This window comes from Oncorhynchus kisutch, linkage group LG7 (assembly GCF_002021735.2).
Source record: "Oncorhynchus kisutch isolate 150728-3 linkage group LG7, Okis_V2, whole genome shotgun sequence".
NCBI classification, from domain to species: Eukaryota; Metazoa; Chordata; class Actinopteri; order Salmoniformes; family Salmonidae; genus Oncorhynchus; species Oncorhynchus kisutch.
Window position 1 is genome coordinate 14131874 of NC_034180.2, and position 11271 is coordinate 14143144.

Here is an 11271-nt window from a genome sequence, read left to right on the forward strand (position 1 = left end):
ATGCAGGCTATCTTTGCAGTAGATTGCAACACCGCCCCCTTTGGCCATTCTATCTTGTCTGAAAATGTTGTTGTTAGGGATGAGAATTTCTGAATTTTTGGTGGTCTTCCTAAGCCAGGATTCAGACACGGCTAGAACATCCGGGTTGGCAGAGTGTACTAAAGCAGTGAATAAAACAAACTTAGGGAGGATGCTTCTAATGTTAACATGCATGAAACCAAGGCTATTACAGTTACAGAAGTCATCAAAAGAGAGCACCTGGGGACTAGGAGTGGAGCTAGGCACTGCAGGGCTGGAACAGAGAGTAAAAGGAGGTTTCTGGGGGCGATAAGATAAGGTATAATGTACAGACAAAGGTATGGTAGGATGTGAATACAGTGGAGGTAAACCTAGGTATTGAGTGATGAGAGAGATATTGTCTCTAGAAACATCATTGAAACCAGGTGATGTCATTGCATGTGTGGGTGGTGGAACTGAAAGGTTGGATAAGGTATAGTGAGCAGGGCTAGAGGATCTACAGTGAAATAAGCCAATAAACACTAACCAGAACAGCAATGGACAAGGCATATTGACATTAAGGAGAGGCATGCTTAGTCGAGTGATCATAAGGGTCCAGTGAGTAGTGAGGTTGGTATGGGTCACAGCGATTCAGACAGCAAGCCGGACCATCGGTAGCAAGCTAGCATTGGATGGAGGTCTGTTTTTAGCCACCTCGTGCGTTTCCGTCGGTAGATTAGTGGGGTTCCGTGTGGTAGAGGGGATCAATCCAATTGGCAAAATAGATATAGTTATAGTGACCCAAGAAAAATAGTCCGATAGACCTATTCAGATAGCAGCCGATAAGACAGCTAACGATTAGCGGGGCCACAGATGGGTGTTCAGGTAACGTCGCGACGGAGGGGCCAGTTGGATAACTCCCTCGGGCAGATAACGTCGGTAGTCCAGTCGTGAAGGCTCCGTATCGGCAGTAAAACGGGTCCGGATAGGTGATTGTAGCCCAGGAGTGGCTGATGGAACTCTTCAGCTAGCTAGCTCCGGAATAGATGTTTGCTCCGGGATCGACGTAAGCCAATAGTCACACGGATATAGCAGCCATCTAGCTACGAGATCCAGGTGTAAATGTCCAGGGCTTGCAGTTGAAATCCAGGGATATGGAGAGAAAAATAGGTCCGGTATGTTCTGGTCTGAGTTGCATTGTACAAAACTGGCGATAGATTTGAGCTAAAGGATAGCTGATGACCACAAACCGTGGTTAGGGGAATACTAACGGTCGACAGTAAACTGGCCAGCTTCTATTGTGGATTTCAGATGAGGTAAATCATATTTTTTTAAATTGGTGAGGTGGGTTGCAGGAGTGTTTTAAGTTGTTTTTGGAAAATAAAGATATGCGAAGATATGGGACACAAGATGAGGACTGACTGAAACTGACCTACCAAGATGTGTGCATGTGTAACACTGACTTCCAACCCACTGTGAATCCTCCTGTATTCTGACATTTTCACCATCTTTTATGGCAGTGTTATGTTCTGCTATTGCATGACAGGTTGTTTACTCTACTCATACTCCACTTAAGGGCTCGATTCAATCCGGTCGAGGAAGATCTGTGGTATAGCACAATTTAAAAAGGTAGCCTAATGTCCAATTGAGCCGAGATATACAGCGTTTACCATGAATGCAGTCTCCATTAATGCGGGAACATTGTCCTTAAAATTTCCATCCTGCTATACCCTGGATCTTCTGCAATACAGATTGAATCAAGCCCTAATTTAGAGGTACGCCGCCTTTCAAATCAAATGTGCCTAATGTTCAGAGATACAAAAATGACACTGCATTGCCCATAGACACTGAAGACAGATGAACAGGTCAATAGCAGTTTAAGAATTCCTTGTTGAAAATGCTTTTTATTATTGAATTACGAAATTAACAAACATTGCGACACATTGCTGTTTTTTGTTTTGATTCATTTTAAAACAATTAAAGCATTTGGAAAAAATAAGAAATAGATTTCAAAAACAGAAGACATACAGCCGATGACATGTACAGTAGAATATCTAAAGTTGATGGCTTTCCTACGTGTTTTTAGGGGGCTCAAAAGACTCGAACAGACAAGAAACTGACAATTAATTTGTTATTTCTCTTGGTCTGCAATTTATCCCAATGTATGAAAGGAGTTGTCCAAATGCCATCATGTGATACTATAACCATCCAAACAAAGATCAATAGGTAATGTGACTAGTCCACAACAGCAGCAATGCTTTTTACGTCTTATTTGCGGCACCCAGCACAACAAATGTTTCAGTCAGTCTTCTGTCCTGTGAGTACCACAATGGTCATTACCCCACTGGCCATGTAAAGAATGTTTGAAGTAAACAATACATCTGAAATATTGCAATTCTATCCATTTCAGTGCTTGGTATCCTTAACCCTCTGTCCCATAAAACACAAGAGTGTTCTTTCACCATTATCCTCAAGACATTCCTCTTCCACCCCAGGCCAGCTGTAAAGAAAATCTCATTTGTCCCATCAGTCAAAAGGAATTAGAAAGTGCATTGTTTTTGCTATGAGTCTGAAATGGCCACACAATGGCCAGTGAACAGGTTACAATGTGCTTGTTGAGATATATATATATAGGGTCACCTGCACACATATTGGTGTTGCCCCTTAGAAGAACATTAATGATGAAATTACAAAATTATGTAGCCAGTGTTAATACTATTACCATGTTTTCACACCACAGTAGCACCTGAAAAGTTCAACCAGACCACTCCTTTAGTACAAATGATATACAGATGTATTTTCTTGGTTTCAAAACCTACCCTATTGCAAGGGAATATTGAAGTCACTGGGCAATATCCAATCCCCTTTTTCTGACAAAGCCAGAGCTTGTTACAGGCGAGAGGAAAAAAAAGAATGCTAATGCCAAACAAATGGCTAACTTTCAATCAAGCTCTAGAGTGTCTGGTTGAACTTGCCATCAGTAGTGGGGGTAAAAGGAGTTGCTCACAATAACCTCATTGGTCAAACCGTCTTGGTGAATGACATTTTAGAAGTAGAAGGGAACACCGTTTCAATTTCTCCTCAGATATCACTCCAGCATTTAAACCCCAATGCCTCCCATGCTGCTCCTTAAAAGAAATTGTATTCAACCACCACACAGAAGAGAAATCCCTCACATCAATGTAAATCGCACAAACTTGTAATAAATGCATAATATAGTTCAGGTACGTTACTGAGGAAAACATCAATACGATGGCCATCGATACTATGATCAATGTTAGGAGTAGACTGGTGACAAACAAGGCATTGAGTAAAAATTGGCTCTTTTCCTATGAGACACTGCGGCTTTACAGCTCACCCAGTGAACCATTTTTGCTGTTCTACAGGCAGATCAGAAGACATCAGAACGCAAGGACACATTTAGAAAATATTAGCACACGCCATAAATACAAGTAGATATGGAAATAGTCAGATGTTTATGAACACTGTCTTTTGAAATCTCTCCATTGTCTCTGTATCCCTCCTTCAAACAGGAGGGATGTCAGGAAATTATTTGTCTCATTTAGTGATTTATTGATAAATTGATCGTAGGAGAGTGCAACGGTCACCAGATGGCTTTCCTTAATGTTGATCTAAAAATATGTCTTGCTTTCCACAGTTTTCGCCTCATGAATGGCTTTGCTGGCATTTCTCACCTCCATGTCATCTGTTTATTGCTCAACAAGCAAATTGAGGTGCTGGAGTTGAAATGAAGGGATGACACTGGCTGGTACAGGTGCACACATTTGGGTATACATTTTATTTGATTTAAATCACACTGACGCGTATGAGAAAAACAAGCGGCTTAGCCCTTGAGGGTTCCTGGTGGCAAGAACACAACTCACGGTTGGCTTGGTCCAGGTTTGAGTGTGCTTTTTGTCTGCCAAGTAGGGGGCGCTGCTCGCCCTCCCCCACAAACTAGCCATAACATCCCTGCTCAGAGGGCCAGGAGGGTGGGCGAGTTGAGGGAGTCCGAAGACTGATCCCCGCTGCTGCTGCTGCTGCGCAGGTGAGCCTTCGAGCAGGACTCAGAGGATGGCGAGGGGCTCTCGGGTTCCAGCATGCTGGGGTAGGTGAATATGAGGCTGGGGGCGCTGGGTGTGGATGCTGGGGTGGAGGCTGCCACCACCGGGGTGTTGAGGCTGTCACTATCGCAGAAGATCCCACTACCTCCCCCAAGACAGATCGGCTTAATGACAGAGCGCTGGGACTTGCCTTCCACGTCGTCTTCTTGAGGTTCTTGCTTCACCACAACGGGGTTGATGGGGCCTCGGGGACCCAGACTGTTGCGCATGGTCAGAGGGAGAGGGGCACACTGCTGCTGGTGGTGGCCCCTCTGATGGCGATCGTTTGGGGGCAGTTTGCACATGGGGTTGTGGGCCACCAGCATGAACTCCAACTTGTCCTTCTCCTTCTGCAGTGTCTCTATCTCTTTCTGTAGATCAGACTTCTCTTCCTCCAGTTCCTCAGTCTCCTGTAAACCACAGCAACAAAAACCAGCTGATAAGGACACATTTTTTTAAATTAATCTTCAGTATCTGAAGGGTTCATATTTAGCTCAATTACAATTATGGTGTATGATTAGACAGCAAAGCCCCAACCACTGTTTAAGGTTCACATTGGTAAATTTCTGCATCACCTAAATGTACCACAAGAGGTTGCCATTTCCCCAAAAGAACCCAAAGCACATTGTACAGTGCCTTCAGAAAGTACTCATAACCCTTTACTTACTCCACATTGTTGTTTTACAGTCTAAATTAAAAATGGATTAGATGCAATACCCCATAATGACAAAGTGAAAATATGCTTTAGAATTTTTAGCAAATTTATTGAAAATGAAATACTCACCAGTCCTTAACAATTAAAAGCATACCTATAACATGACGCAACCACCACTATGCTTGAAAATATTGAGTGATACTCAGTAATGTGTTGGATTTGCATCAAACATAACATGTATTCAGAACAAAAAGTGAATTGCTTTGCCATGTTTTGTTTTGCCTATTTTTTTCTTTAGTGCCTTGTGCCAGGATACAGTGCCAGGATACATGTTTTAGAATATTTGTATTCTGTACAGGCTTCCTTCTTTTCACACTGTCAATTAGGTTAGTGTTGTGGAGTAACTACAATGTTGTTGATCAATCCTCAGTTTTTTTCCTATCATAGCCATTCAACTCAGTATCTGGCCTCATGGTGAAATTACTGAACGGTTTACTTCCTCTCCGGCAACTGAGTTAGGAAGGACGGCTGTATCTTTGTAATCACATGGTGAATTGATACACCATCCAAAGTGTAATTAATAACTTCATTATGCTCAAAGGGATATTCAATGTCTGCCTTTTTTTATTTTGAACCATCTACCAATAGATGCCCTTTGTGAGGCATTGAAAAACCTCCCTGGTCTTGGAGATTGAATCTGTGTTTGAAATTCACTGATCAACTGAGGGACCTTACAGATGTTCGTTTGGGTACAGAGATGGAGGTCATTCAAAAATCATGTTAACACTATTGTATTATTGCACAGTGAGTCCATGACACTTACGCATTCTTACTCCTGAACTTATTTACATAATTCCACTGACATTATGGGGTATTGTGTGTACTGAAGGCCAGTGACAAAAACAATCTCAGTTTAATCCATTTTAAATTCAGGCTGTAAGACAACATTTGGAAAAAGTCTAGGGGTATGAATACTTTCTGAAGGTACTGTAAGTTTGCTAAGGAAAAGAGTTGAGATACAGCAAAAGGGCAATCAATACACATCTTGGCGGTGTGACCGTTATCCTGATACTAAAAGTAATTCCTATTACAACTTTGTCCAAACAAAAAACACATTCATGTTTAAGGTTGTTGTTCTCAGATGGAGCTACGTGATCTAACACGCAAAACACAGCGTGTTTCCTCTAGCGTAATGTGTCATTAATGTGTCACGGACCCAGCAGACAAAGACAGACCCTTAGAAGCCTGTAGTCACCAGATCGGGAGGGCAGAAAACAGATAAGTCACAGGCCTGTCTGAGAACTTTGTCTCCAACACAAAGATATGAGAAAGTAGGAAACAAATCAGCAGACCGCCCCCCCCCCCCCCCAAAAAAAAATAGGAGCAATAGAACAAGATAAGTTTGCTGATATTGCTGGAATATGACACTTCCTTATTTGGTAATTCAACTAAGAGTCGTGTGTGGTGGAGTGAAGGCATTTTTGCTGGAAGCAGTTGGGGGGGGGGCCGCCTGCAGCACATTCCTTTCCTGTTTCTTTTGTAATTGAGCTAATGAGTCTAATTAGTGCTGTCTGCTTAGCTAGGAGGGTTAGGGCCCAGCCCATGTCTACAGCTGTCTGCACCCAGACAAAAACCCTTACATCCACTGTCAGCACGACTTAGTGCTAATAGCTAAAGTCCTCCGAGAGACCAAGACAAACCAGTGTCGCAAGGTTCTGGTTTGAGGTTGACGCATAAATACGTGCAACACTGTTTGAGAAGTGTTAGTGAACTGAGCTGAACATGAAACTGTCCTGCACAAGGGAATGTTTTTCCCCCCTTTGGTGCCTCGTTTGTACTGCCAGTGCACAACATATGAAGAATTGTAGCAACTAAGTTGACAAATAGAGTCTCTGGAATTTAAACTGACAGGGACGTGTGTATGTGCGTGTGTGTACGCGTAGGAGAGTGTTGTGCAGTTGTCTAACTAACCCCTTGGAGCATCTCAGTGAGCTCTCGTCTGCGATTGCGGCACTTGGCGGCTGCCAATTTGTTCCTCTCGCGCCTCACCCTCCTCTTCTCCTCTTCCTCAGGGGTAAGCTGAGGGCAAAAAGAACACTGAGTTGTCATTAACACTTAAGCTGAACAGAACAAGTAGAGAAGCTTTGGGTTTACAACTATAAGCCATCATCTTCAAAAATCGCCAAATTCCTCACATCTTGGTACTTTGAAAGTAGAACTCTGTTTAACAATATTAGATGTTTTAAAATGTTGCTTGCCGCCACAAGATGCTCTCCACACATAAGTAACTTTTGAACACAAGCATCTGTACACTTGTGGTCCTCACCTGCTCATCTCTCCTTCGTCGTACGCGGGTGTCCCCGACAGAGCGTATGACACCCGGGCGGGCGAGGGCAGTGTGACCCAGGAGCCCGGGGCTGTTGGAGAGGTGGTGGCTGTAGGGGTGGGAGCGTGAGTAAGGGTTGGACATGGAGGTGATCACTGTGGGCTGCACCATCCACTGCAGGTCCTGGCTGGTCGTTATGGCGTTTATCGTGGGGATGAAGGCACTGCTAGAGCCAGGCATGTCGGCCCGGTATTTCTAGATACAGGAAAGGTAGCAAAGAGAAAGGGAGGTTGGGAGAAGGAGAAAGAGGGCAGATCAGGAGAGAAATGGTGAGTGGTAGTCCTTTGCTTACTATTGCAACCTCTGACATCTTCCCGGGAAGCCCAATTCAACCACTGCCAAAATCAAACTGTTTCTAATACAGACTGAAATTAAACAGACTTCCCCTTGCTAATCAGGAAACTCTTGGGTATGTTGTGGTGGACTGCTATAACAATTGCTTCATGTGAAGCTGGTAAAATTATATTTGTAGTGTAGCTAGCCACTGAATGGCTCTGAATTCCCTGCCAGCATGCAATTGGAGCCAACTAGTGCTCTCAAATCATATTCTCATGTCGACAGCAGATGGGAGTTATATTCATAACATTGCTAACTTAGCTAGCTAACATACGCCTTAAGAAAACAATATATATTAAGTGGCTAGCATTAGCAACATTTGGAGGTCAATGAGACTGCGTGCTAGCTAACCAGCTGGGCTAGCAAATAATGTAACAAAAGTATAATTTCAGATTTTATAAATACTCCATGAATTGACTCTGAATTTCAGGAATCACAGTTGCTCCTCCTGCAGCACTGTTAAATTTTTCAGCCATTTACCCCCCCCCAAAAAAACTGTTTATCAACATAGCCTTCACAGGCTTTCATACCATTTAAAAATGAGCTTGTCCTTGTCCAGGTGGTGGACTCGACTATCCATTGGTTGCCCAAAATTCTGGGGCAGGGCCTAGCAAGTAAGTTCTGTGTGTCAACTCTAGGGGAAGACCCATCATTGTATTGGAGTAACATACCAACATGGTGACTATTTCACAGATCTCAATTTCCATTCATTTTTTTTTCTCCACTTGTTAAAGAAAAAAAAAAAACACCACTTGACATGTAGGCTATTTGACTCTGCTATCAATTTCCAAGCCCTGTAGCTTAACCACCTTGAACACACACAGGTCACCCACTCTTAATCATACTCACAAATCCTTTACATTGAAGCCTACTGTAGTAGTGAATCACTGACTCCACACACACTGTCTAGATTTGCCTGTTTAACCCCCAGAGTGGCAGTCAGTGACACATTCAGTGAATCATGGCGGGAAAGCCCGTAGTGCTGCTACTGCCTCCATCTTACTATGGCTATAGGAGAGAAGAGCTTAGTTGCGTCAATCAGCAAGTCATCTGGTGAGCAACATGGTATGGAATTGTACATCTCTGGAAAAAAATACAATCCATGGAGAAAGGTGTGATGACTAGTTTATTCCCGTCAGAAAATGTGATAGTTGTTTCGCATTGGCACTGAATGGGCCCATCTCTTTCCATATACAAGTGTAACCTATCTAATAAAATAGATTATATGAATAGATTAGATAAGACATCAAGGTTACTTGGGTATCTGAAGACTATAACGCTCATAAGACAGTGACACATTTTACCAACATTGTGAGTCGCAGCACAGAAGTGACCATCTATGAGGCAAAATATAGTAGGGGCCTACTAAATAAAGCACACTCTTAAGCCCTCATGAGGCACCTTTATGGTGATAGAGTTGAGTTAAAAGGCAAGGATATGACACCAGTGAGCGTGTCCATTGTACAGACAATGAAAGCTCTTACAATGTTCGATGATTAATTCATCCATCCATTATGTTGTGATGAGTCATGTTGGGGATATGTAACGCATGTGCATAAAACGGTCAGTTCCAGTAAGGCGGAAGGGTATTATATTAGGTTAGAGAGAAAAACCAGGTCCCCCACCAATACATTCCAGAAGTGAGGCAACAGTGAAAATTCCATTGCATTCATAAATCCCAGGGGCAGATAACTAACCAGAAGGTAAAACTATAAATTGAGTAATCTACACGGAGAGGTCATACATTTCTGGTAAAGAGGGGGGAGATATGAAAATATGTCAAGTAAGGCGATTGTGCAAACTTGATTTTAGAGACAATAGGTGAATCGACCGTGGGTAAACTAATTAAAAAGGCATGAAAAGCACCATTGTTTGGAAACATTTCAGGTGTAGGGTCCAAATAAAAACACAGCCAACACGTTTCATGGCACCGAGATTTGTCTCCAATAAACTAGTATGTCAGTCCTAGTGCCCCGGAAAACTTTCCCTGCTTTCCCGGATTCTGGTCAATAACATACTGGGACTGGACCACTGATGTAAGAGAAGAAGGAAAAAAACAGACCACTTAAACAATACTTGTCCTCCGCCCCCAGAAAACTAAAAGGATGTAAAATTCCAGGAACTTTTGTCTGCATAATACTAAACCCTTCCAGGGTAGAGAAAGCACCAACGGCAATGCTTGACTATCTCGAAGCTGATGTAACCCATACGGTCATTTGATGTATAGGCTCATTTCAAAAGACCAACTTAAACTATGACCAGTCCAGCTATTGTGCTTCCGCACGTCAACTGGTTCCATTTGGCAGAAGCAGACGTCATCATGACAAAATCCAAAAATTGGCACCCGTCTTCAGCGTGATAGCCTTGACAATACTGTAGCTACGCATCAAGTTAGGCCTACCAATCGAAGAGTGTGTCAGTGGGTAGAAACTCAGACAAATGCAGTGGCATTTAGATACAATGAAACTCAAATTAAGCTAATGATAGTTGTGAATATCAATATTTTCATTTGAGAGAAGAGAAAATAGTGTTGGTTACCTGGTAGCTTGAGGTAGAGATTGGACTGCCGATCGTGCTGCTGCCGCTCGTGAATGACTCTGGCTGGGCAGGAGAAGTGCTGCTGCCGCGGGACGAGGTGTCGTAGTTCACGGAGTAGTCCTGGTACATGATCCAGGAAAGAGGACGATTTCAGTAGATGATATGAGCGCCGACGCTCTCAAAAAAACGAACAGTTGACTTGAACAGTCTTTAAAACAGAGAACCCTCAAAATTCTCAAAATAGCCTGGCTATTAGTGCAATAAATCCAGTCTCTTCGAAATGAAATAACTTAAGGTAATTACCAAGAGGTAAAGCAGATTTATTTTGTCCTCTCCAAAATAATTATCTCCTTGAGAATAACTTCAGCTATTGTTCTTTCCTCCACTGCTAGCCTATTCGGGTGTGCTACAAGATCCAACTTCAAGAAAAAAAAGTCAGCAGGACACCTACTTTCGCTGTCAAAACAGAGTTGACGGAGAATAGACCCGTTTTGCGTGTGAGTCACAGACAGAAGCTTTGTTTGCTTTCCACCTTAGCCTACTCTATAGAATCCCTTCCCCAAGACACATTTATTTCAGCTATCCCTTGGAACAGTTCTGTATTTCTTTCTATATCCCTTCACCGAACTTCCTAAAATGACTCACTCTAATAGCAATATGAACAAATGCAACCGCTTATCAACGCTAACGGCTCCCACGTCACAGTCCCTGGGCGTAGACACTTCACTTGGGAAGGGGTTATCACAGCTAAGATTGTAAAAATCAGCACACAGTATCGTAAATCAGTTTTATTGTTTATACATGACATAGTTAAAGGGGATTTATTATGTTTATGCTAAATGTTTATGCACATGTATATAAAATCCGTTGGAGGTGAGATACACCGTTTGTCTGATTTGGTACGGTCCATTGACGCATGTTTCCTGAAATGGGCAGTTGCGTCAGAGGACACGCGTGTGGGTTTCCTTGGTAAAGACACGTCAGAGACTGGAAGGGATTACCTCCCCTCCCTCAACACACTTTCTCATCTCTTGCTCTAGGGAAAGGGTATCTGGGCCGCACAGAGCAGGTCTATGCAGTTAATCACCGCATGTTATATCTTTATCTTGCAGTCCTTGTGGATTTTCATTTCATAACTATTCAAAGTGTTTGAAGCTTTTGATTTTTACCGAAGAGAGAGAAAGAGAGAGGGAGAACGCAATCGAGAGGGATGATATCCCTTGAAAAAAAAAATCTCAGCTTCAGTATGTCAATTC

General features: G+C 42.8%; 1 protein-coding gene across 3 annotated transcripts; it reads right to left on the reverse strand.

Moving 5' to 3' along the window:
* Positions 1-1873: 1873 nt before the first annotated feature.
* LOC109894221 (fos-related antigen 2) lies at positions 1874-10680 on the reverse strand. 3 transcript variants are annotated; one of them, XM_020487527.2, is made up of 5 exons: positions 10467-10677; positions 10016-10135; positions 7082-7336; positions 6727-6834; positions 1874-4510 (listed from the first exon to the last, which is right to left on the reverse strand). In XM_020487527.2, exons 3-5 carry the CDS (start codon positions 7319-7321, stop codon positions 3974-3976), a joined length of 885 nt encoding a protein of 294 aa, XP_020343116.1. In that variant the 5' UTR covers positions 7322-7336; positions 10016-10135; positions 10467-10677; the 3' UTR covers positions 1874-3973. The 3 variants fall into 3 exon arrangements, with proteins under 3 accessions (XP_020343116.1, XP_020343115.1, XP_020343114.1); XM_020487526.2 differs by having other exon boundaries at positions 10319-10677; XM_020487525.2 differs by having other exon boundaries at positions 10016-10680.
* Positions 10681-11271: the final 591 nt, after the last annotated feature.